The sequence below is a fragment of the Hippocampus comes genome, unplaced genomic scaffold (genome assembly GCF_001891065.2).
Source record: "Hippocampus comes isolate QL1 unplaced genomic scaffold, H_comes_QL1_v1.1 scaffold92, whole genome shotgun sequence".
Taxonomy (NCBI): domain Eukaryota; kingdom Metazoa; phylum Chordata; class Actinopteri; order Syngnathiformes; family Syngnathidae; genus Hippocampus; species Hippocampus comes.
The window spans coordinates 27,435-47,113 of NW_017805379.1; the positions used below are offsets into that span (position 1 = coordinate 27,435).

Here is a 19,679-nt window from a genome sequence, read left to right on the forward strand (position 1 = left end):
TCATGCTCATTTTGACCCCACAAGTGTGAAATTCAAGTCGCATTCTGCATTCACTATTGGATCATTTTAATATTACATAAAATGTGTACAAAATGGCTCACAAAACAAATAGAAAAGTCATATTTAACCCAGAGGAAGGTGTGTCATTCTATTAAAAAAGACAAATCAAAACAGAATTGAGTGAAAAAGCCAGAAAACACCAATCCACAAATATCCATAATATCGGACTTGCAATTTATTTAAATCCATATTTTTTTCATGAATTTAGCATGGTACCTTAGAGAACTTTGCTTAACTTGTAAAACTTGCAACTGACAAAACAAAACTTTGGGGAAATGGAATTACACCATAAAAGCATATTTCTTTCAGGGAAAGATCTTTAATTGAAAACAAAGACAGCTTTCAATAACATTCAAAGATGTTTTGCTCGCAACTACCTGGAAAGAGATCATTGATTGACAATTCCATGCAGGCAACCCAGATCCCATTTCCTCATTCTTTATGGCCGCGACCACGAGACGGTGTTGGCCAATGAGAAACCATCTCTCTTTTCGCTCACGCCAATCAGGGCGCGGCGCTCGATAATGGGCGTGGTCTGACACTCACTCTATATAGCCGTGCTACAGCGTTATTCTTGACAGCGACGCGAGCTCCCCTCTCGAACGTTCAAGTCAACAAATCGAGAAGACTTTTCCTATTTGTCAAAGTCCGCCATGAAAGCCATCAGTCCCGTTCGCTCAGGGAGGAGCTGCTACAAGGCCGTGTGCTGCATTTCGGAGCACAGCGTGGCTATCGGCCGGACGGCGAAGCAGCAACAGCACGCGTGCGTGGAGGTTCAAGCTGGCGACATGAACGACTGCTACTCGCGGTTGGCCGCGCTGGTGCCCAGCATCCCCCGCAACAAGACGGTGAGCCAGGTGGAGATTCTGCAGCACGTCATCGACTACATCTTCGATCTACAGATCGCCTTGGAGGCCGAAGAGACCCCGAGGCTCTTGTCGATAAAGGTAAGCAGGTTTGGACTCATCACTCCTTTGATTATATCGATTCATCTGGGTGCAAACATAAAAATAGTCGTAAATACAATGGAGTTTGGGTAATTAAAGCTTGGGTTTACTTGCAGACTGCTGACCTGACCAGAACTTTCTCCAAAGATGAAGGGCGTTTGTGCCATTAGGATATATCATGTCTGATTATGGTAAGTACCACTGTTCTTTTTTTTAACAATTTAAATCATCTTTGTTAGTAGCACTTTGAGTTGTGTTGCTTGAAAAGTTGCTTGTATTGACAATTACTGAGATTTTGAATGGATGCTTGTCTTTGACCCGACAATTTTGACCTTTTTGATCCCATTTCCAAAAGGATATGGAATTAGTTATTTCAAGGAACGAGAATGACATGATTTGAATGTAAAACGTGACTGGGGTTCTTGCTAGACAATATTTAAATGTCGAAATCTGTAAGACTCTCCCTCAGACATTGGGCAACAGTCACTTAGAAGCAAGGAAGGGGAACTTATCAATATGAAGTCCATACTAAATTTATGAAGAAATTCTGGGAAAACCTCTTATCTAAAAAAAAAGTGCTTTGTTATGAATACATAATGCATTGGAACCCTTCTGTTTTTTTTTTTAACCAAATATTCTTCAGAGAAAATCCTGATACACTTTCAATATTCATTTTCCACACACAGAGACAAAAACAAGAAAATGTAGGAAAATATTAAAAATGTTCCTGCGATTAGGTGAATCCGTGATTATCCACTACACACTGTTTCTGGACTTCCTTATTTCTTATCAATACTCAGTACTGTTTTAGGCAGTTTTGTAACATTCTTTCTGGGGTTTTGCATTGTGGTCCGCTTAAAATCCTCTTAACAAGCCACATTCAAGGCCCACGGGCCGTATGTCTACCTCCCTTCCCTTCAAGCTAATAAGATACACCAGATTGATGGAAAAAAAAGCATTTGAGTCCCTTAAGTGCAAGTAAATGAAGAATTGTTTTCCCTGCTGTTACAAAGCTAAGGAACTGGCTTGCTTTTATTTTGGGGACAGTGGAAAGGGGGTGGTTGTCAGTGTGAAATCACTTGAAAACGAGTTGAAGATAAAGCAGCCCATTGATATGTGTGAACAATCCAGAGCGGCGGCTAATTGAGCGAGGCCTGGGTTCTGTTTGTCAAGCGGATTCATTGCTATCTGCCCGGGGTGAATGAACGCTCCACGCTCGGCGCCAGTCTGTCTGCGGCGGCGAGGCGAGGGCGGGAGGGAGGGGAGGAGGGAGTATGAGGAATCTTGACTTGACTTTTTCTTTCCTTCTCTCCATGCAGGTGCAGGGAAACACATGTCTCCACTTCACTGCAGGCCAGAAGAGCACAGGCGGTGGGGGGGAGGGGGGGTCTTGGGGCAAGAGAGGGGGGGATAGGTATGCAGAAGAGATGGAAAGCGCTGATTCTTTTTCTGCTCGCTCCGTCCGGGATGGACACATCAACACACCAAAGCTTCATCAGGCCAGGCCTCCATTTTGGACCCATTCTTCTTCTGCACCTTCAAATATTTGCATTCCAGCTGTCACCCGTATTTCTTTTCTCACCTCCATAGAACACGTGTACATATCTATTCGGTTTGTATACGAGGTTTCTTTTTTTGTTGTTGTTTTTTTTTTAATCATAACAATCCAGAAACTCTATAATAGAGTTACTTGTAAGATGTCTGTGGGGATTGTTGTGTTATTTCCACAGATGATAATCCACTGAGTTTCATAAACTCGTATTGTAAAGTTTGTTGTGTGTATTACGTATGCTGTTATGTCATTAAATAAACAAAGTTTAAAACAAACAAAAGCATGACGGTTTGTCGCGTGTGTTGTGAAGGTGTAGAGCGGTGCGGCGACCACAGGATGTGTATGGGTGGAAAAATCAATCGAAACAGGGTGGGGGGTTTCCTGTGCGTTTTATTAAGATTTTTTCAAATATTGTAATTTGATTAAAATTTTAATTTGGGGGACGTTTTGTGTTGATTAAACAATGACAGAACATTTATCACCACGGTTGCAGCAACAAGAATTACATTTTTTATTTTAGTTTAGAGTGGGATTTTATTCCATTTTTAATATATATATAAATGCATAGTTCGGCAAGGCAGAGAAATCTACAAAATACCCTTCACTAGAGTGCACTAGCAGCAGTATGTGAGCTCCAGACTACTCTAAAAAAGAAAGAAAAAGTGCTCTAAAAAGAAAGAAAAAGTGCAAGTGAAAATGACCATGTGAAAGTAAAAGCACGTCCAATGTACCTAATAAAGTGGGCATTGCTTGTTAGTCATGACGTCACCCAAATCACTCAAACTGCTGACGAGAATGTCCTCCGGTGTGTATTTGACACAGCGAAAAAAACACCGCGACGATTTCAAGGGATTGAAATGTTTTTCCTTTCTTTTTTCCCAACTGAATAAACAGCTTCCCCTGGCGGCAGATAGTGGAGTTACACTCCTTGCCCAACCAACTTGCGCCTGTGTAACAGATTGGATCCATTCTGTCAAAATGTATTTTAATTTCCTCAAAATTCGCATTATAATTTTCTCACCAATCAAAAGAATTTAACATGCTGAACCAGATTCGCATGTGTATAGCCCGAAAATTGGACATATAGCCCCATCTAGTGCTATCAAGGATCTATTTATTGCACTCTTTATGATACAACACTGACATCTAGTGGTAATATGAGCTCCATTCTATATGCAGCGCTACATACACGATGTATGTATGCAGTATTTGCAAGAACCATGAAAACGTTGTTCCTGGATTGATGGATGCTGCACTAGGAGATTATATTTATGTCTGATTCTCATTTATATTTATTTATAGAGAACTCGCAAACCTCACAGGGTTTGAGATTCAAACCCCAGAACAGTGGGTGAGATGTGCAGTTATTTATGTCATTTATTTCTTTCGTTTTGGGATTTTTTTTTCATTTTGGAGAGTGATTTTAATGATTTGTTTCTAAGCACAAGAAAAAAATAGTTTGAAGACAAGTGCTGAAAATGTGCAGAGAATGAGAATGCTAGCTTGCAAGCCTGCTCGCTTGCTTACCCACTAGCTTGCACTTTTACACACATTTTTTTTTTCCAAATTTTCCAGGGAGCCCTACTGAGTGAGTTTTGGGGAAAGGTTTCGCCCCTAAAATACACGCGCGTGAAAAGTGTTGGTAGCTTTGTTGGATCGTTTTTGCCTCCCCAAAAACGTGTTTTATTATTCGAAAAAATAACAATTAAAGTGATTCTTAGAATTGCCGATGGGTGGTGTGAGTGAGCGTGGTCATGTCAGAAAGCCTAGTGCGTGCGTGCGTGCGTGTGTGTGTGCGCGTGTGTGTGCGTGTGCGTGTGTGTTGGGGGGGAGGGGTAAATTTCATTCAATATCTCCTCTGAGCCAATAAGCAAGCCACTGCCACTGCACGAATCCAATCATCACACCCAAACTCACCTCCTGCCAATGGCCACAATAGCCTTTGTGTGTGCACTCTGACCCCTTTTCTCAAGCCATACACATTCATGTTAAATCGAATCGAGTCCGTGAGTTAATATGTAGCATTTCCTCCATTGCAGAATATGTTCTCTTTGTATTTTGTTAGGTCTCTGTTGCTATTGTGTGTTCCGTCTCTGTTGCTATTGTGTGTTCCATCTTGGTAGCTACGCACAATGGAGAACGTTTCATAAGAAGGTGTATTAAATATGAGAATGATACAGTAGTAGTCATGTGAATAGTATGACTATGCGAAATAGAATGTCATGGATTAATGCCATTTGAATGTATGGTTGGTTCGTGATTATCAGTATCTTCTCACACATATATTTTGCATCAAAATAGTTGTATTATATTATTTCTTGTTATCTTCTTCTTTTTAATCTAATCATCATCATCATAATGTCTTTGGCATGGTTGTATTTTTGTTATTTTTGAATAAGGACTGTAAGGATGTAATTTTGTCAGGATGTAAAGTAGGACAAACGTGATTTCTTTTGTCAAAAATGTTTTGCTTGGGTATTCAATGCATTTGATTTTTTTTCTAAATTTAGTTTTAAATTGCAGGACTTTTAAACGTACAACTTTGCATTTTAATGAACAATTCAAAAACCATTGGTTATTCTTTGGTTAAAAAAACTTTTTTTAATGTTATCTGATATGTCACACGTCAGTTATGTAGTGCTCAATTTCCCCATTGTAAATACTGTCCTGGAACAAAAAAGTATATTCGTGTATGGTAAAATACTATTATACAGACAACGTCCTTGCGAGAATTGACATATTACTTCTTCTTGTTCTTATCCTTTTTTTAAACAGTAGTAAAGCGATGTTAATTATATTCTTCCTAAACGTATTCACACGATCATTTTTTTTCTTCGAGAACAACGTGTCCCCAAAGGAAACAAAAAGATTCTACTGCCTCTTTAAGAGGAACCACCTCCCCCGAGCCTCCTCCTTCTTGTCAACCCAACCGTTTTATGCAAATAAGGCGTAGCGAGCGTGCCGCCGGCCAATCAGCGACGGGCTCCAACCGCGGGAGATCTAAATTTCGCGCGACGAAGTTTGGCGCTAAAAAGTCGAGCTTGTTCTCGTTGAATGGAGAAAGGGAGCCTGGTGACTTCGGGGCGGACTGGGTCACACGCTGACGCACTGAAGGGCTGAAAAAAAAGACGGAAGCACAGCTTCGCGGACCCTCGGTGGTCTTTTGAGCGAGCCCATGGACCTTTAAACACACTTTGGTGAACTTAGTTGTACATTCGAAGCCATGTTTGTTGGCTTGCGAGACGAGTTTTTGTGCACTTAACAGGACTCGTTCGCCTTTTGACTGACGTCACCACTCGGAACCAAACCGTTGTTGTTTCTTGCATGTTACTTTGTATGCTATTTGACTTTTAGAACGCGTTTTAAGTCTAAATCTATATTATTTTGGATTGGCATTTGTTTGTTGATCGTATCATTGGCATTCATTTTGAAACGGGTCCTCTTTGCGGTACAATGATGCGCCTGCCCAAAGGCGTCTCCCCCGCGTCGGGACTTCCGTGCAGTCAACCCAAAATGAAGCTTGCGGCCGGCGAGTTCTTCAGCACTGGCCTGTCCAGCCCGCCCCTGAGCGCGGTACCGGTGGGCTACTTCAGCCAGATCTGCCCTAACACCGCCGTGGTGGAACAAAGAGTGCACAGCCTCTACTCGACCCCCCACGGACCTGACCAAAAGCCCATTAGATCGACCACCGGACGGCTGCCGGTAAGGAATCGAATCGTGTGTGTGTGTGTGTGTGTGTGTGTGTGTGTGTGCGTGTGTGTGTCTGTGTGTATTGTCAGTGAGTGTGGGTGGAAAAATGTGGCCCTGGTATGCATGTTTTAATCGGTGTGGACGTGGGGAGACACAATAGAGTCAAACAGATTTGAACCGGGCGCATACCAGAAAAATTAATACAGTATATGAGGAAATTGGATCAGTTAGTGTTGGGTGAACCGATACCTTGATAACAATCTTCCGATGCAGGACAAAATATCAATATCACTTTTAGAAACGTTCTGATTATTGTTGCTAAGTGAATCCAAATGGAAGAATAGACACCATGACACCAGCCTTCTCGATACATGATGACATATCATTGATAAAATATATTATGATTGTTATATGTAGATGTAGTGGTGCACTGACTGCGTATACCACCAGCCAAACTGATACATGACACTTTACCCGTACTGTATTTATATATATATATAGAGTTAATAAAAGAGTAAATATATCAGTTACTATTGGGTACATATATGGATATTGTGATATCAGCTTTCTTGACATAAGACAAAATATCGACAAGCATCTGAACTTGTTTTCCTCTTACATGCAACACTTTTCCCATTACAGGACAAAATGTAAACATTGACGAACCAACTAACTGTTGTCTCTCTTGGTTTATGTCACAAAAGTCAAAATAAAAGGAAAACTAACTACTTTGTACAATGAAAAATACATAACTGATATAACTTTAATGAGAGCACTGCAAATTGATGCTCTGCAAAATGGATGATGAGCTCGCTGCAGGTGGCCGTCCTGCGAGTTGCCGCGACGACTGCCGATGGGCCCGCACTGAGTTTGGTGATCAATTATAGTTAATTTTATAAAAGTAAAATGTAGTTCAGTTTAGTTCATTTTTTTTTCAATTCTTGTCTTTATTTCATTAACAAAAATGTTTTTCTCAATTTTAATTTTAATTATTTCATTAGTTTTCATTAACTCTAATCACCCGCCTCCTAGTCATTTGAGATCGGCGATACCAGACTTGCTATCATCTCAGTTTGTAAATATCTCAACTCTACTCCTTTTTATTTCTACAGCAAAGCGCATGAGAGAACATTCAACATGAACAATAGCACAACAGAACACAACATAAAACCTTGACTGGCGTCCTCTATCCGACAGTCGCTCGTTGCTTCACTTTTTGTTCGTTTTTATTTCACGATGACACTAGTAGGGCAGCTGGTCCGCCTGTCTGCCTGTGTAACCTGTTCACCACAGGAGAGTTGTGGCAGGTTCAAAGGTCATAAGAGACAACTGCTATGTTGGACAAGCACGACTCAAGGGGGAACTAAATAAAGTCCAACGTGAACTGTGTTACCCCACCCAACAACCTGCCCCGTACCAGCTGTTGTTTGTCAAATTTGGCCAAAACTGCAAAGGTTAAGGGGGTGACACGGTGGTTCCGTCCAAATCTCATGCTGACCCACCCCTCGCCCTGGGGCTTGTCGTCGCGATTAGCTGCTGCAAGAGGATTAGTCCCCGAAGTACAGTGACGGACGGGGGCCACCTGCCCACAGACGCGATGTGTTCAGGTGTTCCTCGTATGACGGAACCCGCCAATACATGTTTATTTTGATGGATGATGACTCTATGTTTCTTGTATGGCACACCACATTATCACTATGGTGTATTCTGTGCTCCAGGGCGTGCAAGTTGCGAAGCCCTGAACTAGCGGCTGATAGTCTTTATTGTACGGTCTTCAGAAGCAGGCGGCGGGTTACTGATAAGGACGCAATAGTCTTGGAGTGTTTTTGGACTGATTGTGGTTTTTGCCTCCCTCCCACACATGTTGTATGTGAATATACTGTATATGAAATGTAGTATGTGTCCATGTGTGTTACGATGAGCATGCACAAAATTATTAGAACTAATTAAAGAAAAAAAAATTTAACTATCATGATTAATGTGATTATAGATGCTTATTATATATACAATATCGTTCATCCCATATTGTGGTAATATTGATCCCATGTCCCCTGTTGATGAGATTGGCTGGCGACCATTCCAGGGTGTAACCCACAGAAAATTCTGTTGTGATTCTGGCAACTCAAGTGGCAATAGAATAATTTTCAATATGTATATATTTTTTTATTTGACAAAAATACGCTCAGGATTTTCCCCCCAAATAATCTAATCGTACAAGAAAACAATTCTAATATGATGAGAATGCTTTGTTTTTTTGAAAGTGTCATCTTAAGCAAATTTGTCATATTGCATGGAAGAAAATTCCGTTGAAAATGACTCACAAATGTGACTTTTTACACTTCTGTGATTGTTGCAACACATTGTCCAATTCCTCTTTGACTTCTGTGTCCTCATGTGATACTTGACCACAATGCCCGGAATCTTACAAATATTTAACTCAGCAGCAAGTTCGAAAGCAAGGTATTTTTTGCAAGCTACCGAAAGTAAAAGGACCTCGAGTTTATTGTGTCAATAAGTTTGTAAAAGAAAGCTAATGTATGACTGAAGCTCCTCTTGAATCACGCTCACTGTAATAAAAGGCAATTAGTGTGCAAGCGTGAGTGTTTATTACACATTTATTACAGTGAGCGTGAATCACGCTCACTGTAATAAAAGGCAATTAGTGTCAAGTCAAGTCCCATTTATTTAGATCGCCCTTCATCACAAACGGTCTCAAAGGGCTTCACATGGCCACAGTTGACAAGTCGTCATGACATCCTTTGACCTTGACCCCCAGGAGGGCATGAAAAAAACTCCCAAAACCCCATCTTTATGAGAAACCTTAAGAAGAGGCCGCAGATGGGAGAAGTCCCCCTTCCAGGATGACCAGGATGCAACATTTGACACAATATGGTACAGTGGTACCTCTACTTACGAAATTAATTGGCTCTGGAAGAAATTTCTTCACTAGAAAACTGAGTTAGTTGCCCTATTTTGCCTGGCTAAGGCATTCCAGATTACTAGAGCCCCAATCGAAAACGCTCTCGAACCTGCGAACTTCTTTTGGGCTCTCGGTCTCACTAAAAGACCAACCGTGATTGTCCTGTTGATAGTGGTGTCAATATATTCACCCTTTTCAGGGACAGCGGTTACTACAGTGGACAGCTTATCATGTTATCAAGTTACAGGGTGCATAAAAGGGTTAAAAAAAAAAAGATTTCTGTGTGAAGTCCGCCACGTTCTTTTATTCCCTTTCACATTCGACACTTGCTCCCGACTTTAAATTGAACGGAACAGACGCACAACCGTCACTGTTTACCGCATAACAGAAAGTGTTGCACGCATAAGCAGACAGCGCATTCAACTGTCAATTCAGAGCTTTTTTTTCTTGGGAAGTCAATGAAAGTTTGTTTGCGATGCTTGCAATCTCCATGTGGAACTCCTCCAAACCCCCAAGACAGGTTTTCGCCTCAGGGGGTTCGACTACGGTCTTGACTGGATGCGCTTTCGCTGAAAATTGCCTTCATAAGTCGGTTTCGACCAAGCACCTGGCAATGAATACACTCGAATAGGACGATGCCCAGAATTCTGGGTCACTTTAAAAATAAAAATAAAAATAAAAATGACAAAAAATGGGATTTGACGTAATTGCAAAGCCGAGGTGGCGTGATGCTGGTTGGCGAACGCCTATCACGAGAAGTAATAACAACTCAGCTTTGGTGCGTATCAAGTAAACTAGCACTGAACAAGCTTAAGCCTCGTCACAGCACGTCCGACCGACTCTCTTCACGACTTGATGGTAGCAAAAGCGTCAACACATCGCAAAGCAGTGAGTCAGAAAGGGAATCTGGTGTAAAAACTGCACCAGATGTGCTGTGGGCACGCATTACACAGGAAGGTTTCTTCTTCGGAAATGTTAGTAATAAAATGAAAGCGCCACTACAATGACAACCTGGTAATTTACTCATTTCTTTCTAGCTTTAACTCAGAGGTGTCAAACTCAAATTTGTCACGGGCCACATTGTCGTTACGGTTTGCCTTGGAGGGCCGTTATGAATTTTGGGAAACCATATCAATGTTTAATCACCTCCACATATTACATACACAGCGCACAACAAATTGATGAATAACTAGTTTTAAAATCATAAGTCAAGAATTTATTGTGGATTACATATGACAATTTGGTTCAGAATTGAGCAGGCATTATCGAACATGACATGCTTGATTTGCTTTTGCGGCCCACATAAAATGATGTGGTGGGCCAGATCTGGCCCCCGGACCTTGACTTTGACACTCATCAGGGTGGATCATTTTTACTCCTTGTTGTATCAAAATTTTGACCCCCACATGCTGGGTCAGATCCTCAACCCAACATTGGCTAGCTCCCTTTTGGACCCAGCGCTGGGTTAGCTATTTGACCTGCTTGGGTTGCAGTAGTGCTGTTGGTTGGTTTAGGTGCGCTCTTCTCCTCCATATTTTTATTTATTCATTTATTTTTGCATCGTTCTTTTCGATGTTTTTTCACCATGTTATTCAATTTCTACTCCTACGCAGAAGTTACAGTTCTCTGTCGACCAAGCTGCAGCGTGGCTCCACTTTCTAGTCATATGTCAAACAAAAGTTCAAGAACAAAATTTGTTTTTGCCTTCAGCAGTCAAGAGTGACATTGATGTCGGCCGACTATGAAAATGGCCGTGATATTCCCAATTACAGCAATTATTGTAATTATAAAAATTCTTAATGTTGTACATTGCACCTTTTTTTTTTTTTTTCATTTCCCAGATCTCAGTTCAGCAGTGTTGGCCCAAATGTCTCGACACCATACAACTAAGGTGTCAGTACCAGTTCCATGACAAATTGATGCCAAAATGTGAACACTATTGCTGCAAATCAACACCGAAAGCATCAGACTCGGAGTGATCAATCCAAAAGCTTTTTGGCATGAGTTGACATGAATTCAAGCAAGAAACTAGCACAAAACGGCAGATCCACCCAATGCTTTTTAAAAGGAACCACATTGACGATGTCTTTGGCAAGGCCGCTGTTGTTACGCTATGATTACACGGGTGTGGTAGTCAGGTGGGGGTTTGTGTACTAAAGTGTCGTGTTTTTTTTTTTTTGGCGGGCGTTCTGTAACTTGCCCTCGGCTTGAATGGAATCTGGAATCATATACAAGCCTGACAGGAAATGTTTGCTGCAGGGGCTGGTGATTTTTTTATTTATTTTTTTTCATGTGACAACAGAGATTCTGCGACCGCGGTGGCAATTAGGCGGACAGATGAGCTCAGGGTGTCACGTGATGCTGCTTGGGTGTAACGGCGCAAGCAGGCGGGGTGAGGTGGCGGCAAAACGTGAAAGCTGCGATACTGCAACACTTGCAGATAAAGGACAAGGAGTGCAGTTTGCTCTTTTCCTCACTGGCTCTCTGACTTGCTACACAAACCACACATCAGCTAACCTCTCTTCCTTGTGTCATATTTAACAAAAGAGAGGTCTCAAATTGGATTGAGATTCTTAAATCTCACTTTGTTAGACCTGTAGATATCTCTCTGCAAGCCTCAAATTTTTTTGAACATATCAAAGTATACCAAGACCAGATACCTGCAAAACCTTTAGAAGGGTTTTCCTATTTAGTAACGTTTTAAAATCATCTGTGTTCTGTTGTACCAATTAGCTCATGCTAAGCTAACCTGGGAGGGTTCATCTCTCCAACCTGGTAAAGCAAGCAAGCAAACAAACAAACAAACAAACAAAAAACCATCACAAACCAGCATCGTTTTGTTTTACTATCACCAGCATCAAAACAAAACAAAACAGCCAAGATTCGAACAGCCGAAACATTTGTCATTGGGCAAGCCGGTCAATGAACTGAGCCACAGCCACCCAGCAGGACCAGCCTGCTGCCGTGGCCTTTGCAGGAGCTGGTGATTGCTTGTGACCAGCTGGTGCGGTCAGCTACCAGCAGAGCACCAACGGCATGATGGTTTTGCCGGGTGGCTGCGACTCAGTTGATAGAGCGAGTTGCCCAGTAACCAAAAGGTTGTTTGAATCTTTGGTGTTTTTGTTTTTTTTTATTTACTACTGGTATTGCTATTTACACCAGCAAGACCAGCATGCTAGGCCAACATGGAAATTCCAACATTCCTGCGACACAAATACACGTGTTATGATTCATCCTTATCCTTTTTTAACGGCCAATTTGCATCTCAGTTGGAGTCACCACCAATTCATGCGCAGCCCTGCTATCCCGAAAATATTGGCCAAAATGTCTTCAAAGATTGTGATATCGTTATTGACTCCATATTGACTACTCCTACTGGTCGCATTTTTTTGAAAGGGGACTGCTTGAATTGAGCTTATCCGATACCCAGCTTTAAAAATGTTTCAAAACAGTTTCCCGTTTATTGAAGAACAGGAGCTGAATGAGTGCTTCCACTTTTACCAGTCTTCCCAGTACACAGTGTAAATACCTTATCCATCTCCTTTTTATACTGTGTAATTTTTCTTTTGTCCTTCCAAGAGTTTGTAAGACACTATTATAATTAGTTATTTGCCAAATTAGATGTTAATGTTGTTTCAAAAAAGTTTCTGGTCCTTCGTGTGTGTGTGTGTGTGTGTGTGTGTGTGTGTGTGTGTGTGTGTACTTTTTTTACTACATTAGTCCCATATGCTTACTATACATTCTGTATAGCTCCAGATGTCGCTGGCTAACAGGTGGACATGTCGCGCTTTAGCACGCTAGCACAATGGCGGCTTTCACTGTCCAACACGACTCGCCACTTTTCAAGTCGCTGGGATTGCCAGCTGTCTCGGATAATTAGGAACAAGTAGCTTCTGGGGCAAAGCGGAGGTCCGTCAAACTGCCAAGTTTTGACAGAGGAAGAAGATAGCGCACACCGCAAGGTGAGATGCTAAATGTTGGCAGCTGATGTCTTGTGGTGTGACAGCCTCCGCAGTAGTCTGTGGGATGTGTTCCAAAAAGTCCAAGCTTACGGTTGCGTGGAATTGTTTGTTGCCCCACAACGCCATTTTGGCCTTCTATCAAAGAAGGTTCCCAGCACGCGCTATCAAGGATACCATCTTCATGCGATGTTTAAAGCCAATGTATAACCTGTCACGCAGGTTTGAGAGCTAAGGCAGCATGTCCCAACCTTTATTCGAGCCAAGGCACCCAGTGCAGTGTCTTAAATTAGAAATGCATGCGAGTGCTTTTCGGGGGGGGGGGTTGAGTCTTCTGAGGATTTCTGGCGTTCTGTAGGCGGTGAGTTGAGAGATGATTAATCTCCCCGCCCTCTCTTCCACCCCACCCTTGTCCAAGCAGCCCGTCTTGAATTGCTTGGGAACGTGTGAGGGGATGCTTTGTTTCCCGCACTTGAGAGCTGTTGGCACATTTATGACGGGCCTCTTTTGGCCCGCTTTGCGGCACACGTTTATGATGTAACACTGAACTGGCACTTATTCAGAGTCACTGCGGGTTGTTCTGCAGGAAGGCTGTGACTACGTAGTACGCCATCGACTTGAAGGGATTGTTCCTGCTTTTGTCTTGTATGTTCTTAAGTGTAACTGTAAATGATCTCCTCTTTCTTCAGGCCAAAAGGAAGTTGGATCTTGAAGATCCGGTTTTCCTCCCCGAATTCTGTACCCCAAAAGGCAAAGGTGGCATTGCAGCAAGTCCAAGAAGTAAGAACACACAACTTAAAATGAAAAATGTACATTTTTATTGGAAGTTACAACTCATTTTTTAATAATTTTTTTGCCTTTTAGCTCCAAAGTCACCGGGCGAGCGGACGAGGTACGACACCTCGCTGGGCCTGCTGACCAAGAAGTTTGTCGGCCTCATCGCCGAGTCGCCCGATGGCGTCCTGGACCTGAACTGGGCCACGGAGGTGCTGGAGGTCCAAAAGAGGCGGATCTACGACATCACCAATGTTCTGGAGGGAGTCCAGCTCATCCGGAAAAAGTCAAAGAACAACATCCAGTGGCTGTAAGTTGGGACTGAACAATTTTGTCGAAATAATTTGAATACATTTATTTCGAGGGCCTCTTCCCGTGCATATATATTTTTTTATAATCGGGAGACCTTGGAAACAATTATTCAAAACGATACTCAAAACAAAATTAAAACTATTATTAAAAATCCCAAACTATTCCAACCCCGCTGGGAACGGGAAAATAAAAAGCATCAATTGTGTTGTTGTCACAAGGGTTGGAGATGTGTTTGAAGGCGGCACCAGCGGAGGAGGGAAGGCCCGAGCGTTGCAGAAAGAACTCAAAGACTTGGAACGAGCCGAGCAATCGCTGGACGAGCTCATCCACTGCAGCAGCGCGCAGCTCAAACAGCTCACCGAGCACAAAGACAACCAAAGATATCCTTCACAGAACAACAACTCCATCCTCCTCTGGGAGATCTTTTGAGCGTTTTCTTCTTTGTTTACCGTTGACCTTTAACCCGATACTTGCACGCTGGGCTACGTGACGTACCAAGACATCCGCTTCATCGGCAGCTTCCGAGAGGAGACGGTGATTGCCGTCAAGGCACCCTCCGAGACCCAACTGGAAGTGCCAGACGTGTCGGGGGTGAGGACGCGTCTGTTGTTTGACTCTTTACAACCTGCTGCTCGTCTCCTTCTCACCTTAATGATTCTGTCTTAACGCGTGACTTGGCTTTTGGCTCGGGGTTTTTGGGCTCAAAACAAATAAGTTTCTTAAAAAATATATATTTGTGTGTCTGAATGTTTTGAACTCTTGTTTTCATGTCTGTGTTGTTTTGAGCAGAAAACAGCAAAAAAATGTTGGAAAACCAAATGTATGAAAACAAGGGTTTATGACACTCCATGTTCCACTGTACTTCCTTAACACAATTACTATTTTCCAATTAGTCTGGACTTTGGAGCCATGTTCAGATTTAACCATCTAATGAAAATAAATCTTTAAAAAAATGTCGATCAGTGACTAACGATTTTTTTTTTCTCAATTGTCAGGGCTCGTTACAGATCTATTTGAAGAGTAAGAATGGTCCCATAGAAGTGTACCTGTGTCCAGAGGAGGGTCTCGAAAATGCCAGTGCGGTTAAAAGCTCGGTCACACCAGAAAAGCCCACTGCAGCACCAGCGAGCCTCAGCAGCAACAAAGAAGAGTCTGTTGAAGGTGAGTTTGGACTTTTTCCTGATTCCGTTCTTTCAAATTAGGGTGATAAACCAAGGTTAGGCTTTTAAATTAGGATTGGAAGCCTGGGTTGGGGTTGGTTAAGATTTCAGATTAAGTTTTCATAGCATGGATCGAGAGTTGGTTTATCTATAATCATTCCACATTGACAGTATACCAAATAAATATAAAGTGGGGCCTTGACTTACAACTTTAACTCGTTCAGTGACCAAACTTGCACCTCAAAACACTTGTATCGTAAATCATATTTGACTGGCACAACCAGTTTGTGACTGATCAGTGTTTGTCATGTAAAATTTACTGCAAAGAGTCTCACTAAAGAGTGAATAGATCTTCTTCTCCTTTCGGCACGTCCCTATTCAGGGGTCGCCACAGCGAGTCAGTAATTTCCATCCGCCCCTGTAAACCGTCCTACCAACTCGCATGGTCGTCTTGGCAAAAGTTTTACGCCGGATGCCATTCCTGACGCAACCCTCCCCATTTCTCCGGGCTTGGGACCGGCACTGGGGAACAGTGCACCCCCAGGGGAGGGCACTGCCCCCCAGCGGCTGGGTTTAAAGAGTGAATAGATGATGGAGATTATTTAAATTTAGAAGTTGAAGCAACATAATGCACACACACACACACACACAGATGCATGGCACACCTGCACGCACGCACACACACTACTAAATACTACTACTACAAAGTAGAAACAACCTTTTTGTGATGAAAAGAGAGTCTATTCTTTCATTGGGTAGTTTCTGTGATTATCCTTGAAAGATCAGTCAGAATGCTTTAAATTGGCCAGCACTCAATAGGTTATCTTTTTTTGAAAACGGATGGCATTGAAAGGCGTTTCTAACACCGCGATGTCAGTGCTATTCGTTGGCCCATCTATGGCTTTTGAACCGTGTGTTAGCATTAAGCTAGCAAATTTTCATATGAGGAAAAGGTTTTGAATAAACGTAAAATTCTCTATTTTATGTTTAATTTGACAGTAGACTTCCACTGTGAGTGGCAATAAACAGCAGCCAATCTGCTACTTGTTGGGGAATACGCTGCCACCATCTCTCGCTCGTGTTTTGAATTTCAAATCAAAGAAAAGAATTTGTCAAGTGACAGCTCAATTGCAAAAACACGCAAGTTCAAGTGCCGCTGTCATTAACTATCCGCATCCCTACTTAAATGTCAGGTTCCAAAATATTGATCCACTTGCCGCATTTCCCATGAAACATTTTAGACGTTCTTTCCTTATTCCGCCCAAAACAAACGCAGCGTGCATGTCCACAGCGGCCGCTTCAACCTCCTCTTCGTCCACTCTGCTGGATGTGGAGCATCTGCTGAGTTTGCCTCCCAGCTTGCTTCAGATGACCGAAGACCAACTACCTGGCACGTCCTTCCCCACCGACCCCAGCGAAGGTGGCGGCACCCCCTTCGTCAGCTTCTCCCCACATCTGGACCATAGCGACTACCTCTGGAGCCTGGAGGATGGCGAGGGTGTGTCCGAATTCTTCAACACGTACGACCTCAATGATCTCTTGTAAAGGTGACGGAACTTTTGGGAAAAACAAAAAATGACAGTATGAAGCCCTGTTTGCCCCGCTCCTCCAAAAAGTCTTGTGGAGATGCGATAAGTTGGTTGGTATGTGGTGAAGTCCTGCTAAAAATCAGACCAAAAGGCTATGAAAGAAATGTATGGCTCATACGTTGCACTTACAGGCCAGAACATGACGTACACATCTTAAATTTCGGTCATATTTTTATGAAGTAACATGACGATTTTGGAGTTGTTGAGGCTTTCCTAAATAGATCCTCTGAGGTTTCATTTGTGCTCTTAAACTTGAATGGCGGACAGGATGCGATGTTTTTCTTGCTAGCCATATATGAACCATAGGTGATGCCAAAATTTGAAACGAAGCCAATTAATATGGCATTTTTTACTGAAAAGGCATAAAAAAAATCAAACAATATATATTACATTGGGATGAAATGAAAGCTAATAAAAAAAAATTTAAACAATATATATTACATTGGGATGAAATGAAAGCTCTCATCGGAAAAAATGTGATTATATAATTAAACTATTTCTCTCTCTCTCTCTCTCTCTCTCTCTCTCTCTCTCTCTCTCTCTCTCTCTCTCTCTATATATATATATATTTAAAATGTACAGCTAGTTTAATTATAGAATCATACTTTTCCAATAAGATTTTTTATTTCATTCAAATATATATATACATTTTTTAATAATTCATTAATAATTTTTTTCTCAATCCATTTTCAGAAAAATTATCTATTTAATTGGCTTTGTTTGTATTTCATGTAGGCATCAAAACAGCACTGCTGTTGTTTATTCTTTCAAAAGAAATACCCCTCAAAGGATCTCAATCAATCATTTCATATAATTGATGAAACAGAGAGGAAGATAGCACGTGTAACTCAGGAATTATATCTCACCCTTTGATTTGCCCCAACAAGTCTTGCCAGTCTTTGGCCCGCAGGGGGCAGCATTTGGTGCCCGTTAGCTTTAATAGACCGTTGCAAAGCTTTACACTAGGTTTGAATCACTGGTAAGGACTGAAGGTAAAGCCATAACACAGCACTGAACGCTCCAAAAAAATTGGTCATCTGCAGTTGTTTGTTAGCAATGTTAAGTATCATTAACCGGGTGCTTAAGTGTCGCTCATGCGGAGCCAATAATAAAGAGTGACTGCCCCTCTTATTTATTTGGAAGCTTGGATTCCAAATTAGCTTGAAATTGATGTGGACTTACTCATGCACAATTACTATTGTATTTCTGAGGAAGTCGTTTTTATGCTTTTTTGCGTTCAAATGTGTGGGGGGTTTTTCCTCCACTGTTCGTAAGTGTAATATTTGCTCTGGTTGCTATTGTTTGGGCTTTTAGAAATAAGCTAACTGTCCTGTCCTAACAAAACTTGAAAGTGTGCATTTGGGTGTGATTTTTTTTTTTTTTAAATCCACATGGGAAAAAGGTCTTATACATTGTGTGCCTGAGTGATTTTGTTTTATTCCCATGTTTTTCTTTATTTTACTATGTAGATTCAGAGAATTTGTAGTAATTTCAATCAGCATTATTGATTTTCTTTGTGCTATTTGTACATAGAGGATTTTGTATTTATACCTATTTTTGCTGAATTGTTTTCATACAGGCATTTTTTGTACTACATGCAGCACTTAATATTTTTGTAATATTGTGTTTTTTTTGTTGAGAAAATGGAAATAAATAAACAATGAAGCCATTATTCCTCATTGTTAAAGTTGCCAAACAGTGTGTCACATCTACCGGTCTTTTCCATGCAGCGGTGTTTCCATTCAAGACCCCTAAAGATTCCATCCATCCATTTTCTGGTCCGCTTACCATCACAAAGGTCGCGAGCGTGCTGCAGCTGATCGCAGCTGTCTTCGGGCAGTTGGCGGGGGACACCCTGAACCGGTTGCCAGCCAATCACAGGGCACACAAGAGACGAACAACCATCTGTGCTCACATTCACACCTAGGGACAACTTACAGTGACCCATTAATCTGCCATGCATGTTTTTGGAGAGACGAACAACCATCAGCACTCACCGCTCACATTCACACCTAGGGACAATTGACAGTGACCCATTAATCTGCCATGCATGTTTTTGGACCGAGTACCCCACAAAAGGTCAGGGTTCACTGGGTCACTGGAGGAGGGTGTGTTTAGTAAGTGCAAATATTAGTAGACAATAGGAATTAGACAAGCTAAGACCCCAGGGTTGTACCATCATTGTTTTAGGGGTGTGGACACTCAAACGGCAAAACAGAGAAACAAATATTTTTCCAAAAAGTGTGAGTGCTGTGTGAGTTTGTGCATCCATTTGTTCGCTAGCGGGCCTCTTCCGGGCTCATATACAGTGAGACAATATGATCATACCATTCTTGATTTTGGACACGGGGAAATAATATAAACAGGGACTCTACCATTTGCAATTTGGGGCACCGTGTAGTTGATTTAAACAGCGAAAACCTATACGTGTGTAGTCATCTTTTCATAAACACTCTTCTCATCCGTTTTCTGCGATCTGTTTACGGCTCAACCAACATCAGGTGCCGATTAGTTTTATTAGCCCTTGCTGCACAAGTCACGTTTGGTTAACGGCAGGCTATAAAAACTGCATCACAAACGTACCTCGTCCATCATGGCAGACTTTGTAAGGTTTTAAATTGCCTTTGGTTATACGTACCTTTGTGTGGTTGCATGGCAGGAGGTCAGCAGTGAGCTGCAACATAATGATGAGGCTATTATTTAAATTATGGGTTTG

General features: G+C 41.9%; 2 protein-coding genes across 2 annotated transcripts; both read left to right on the forward strand.

Annotated features, from left to right (window-relative positions):
- Window positions 1-615: 615 nt before the first annotated feature.
- On the forward strand, window positions 616-2,825 carry id3 (inhibitor of DNA binding 3). The gene is made up of 3 exons (XM_019872664.1): window positions 616-1,007; window positions 1,124-1,198; window positions 2,327-2,825. Exons 1-2 carry the CDS (start codon window positions 714-716, stop codon window positions 1,175-1,177), a joined length of 348 nt encoding a protein of 115 aa, XP_019728223.1. The 5' UTR covers window positions 616-713; the 3' UTR covers window positions 1,178-1,198; window positions 2,327-2,825.
- Window positions 2,826-5,418: 2,593 nt separating this feature from the next.
- Window positions 5,419-17,339, forward strand: e2f2 (E2F transcription factor 2). The gene is made up of 7 exons (XM_019872239.1): window positions 5,419-6,261; window positions 13,818-13,908; window positions 13,993-14,212; window positions 14,433-14,594; window positions 14,691-14,805; window positions 15,210-15,375; window positions 16,651-17,339. The coding sequence occupies exons 1-7, from the start codon at window positions 6,013-6,015 to the stop codon at window positions 16,917-16,919; spliced, it is 1,272 nt and encodes a 423-aa protein (XP_019727798.1). The 5' UTR covers window positions 5,419-6,012; the 3' UTR covers window positions 16,920-17,339.
- Window positions 17,340-19,679: the final 2,340 nt, after the last annotated feature.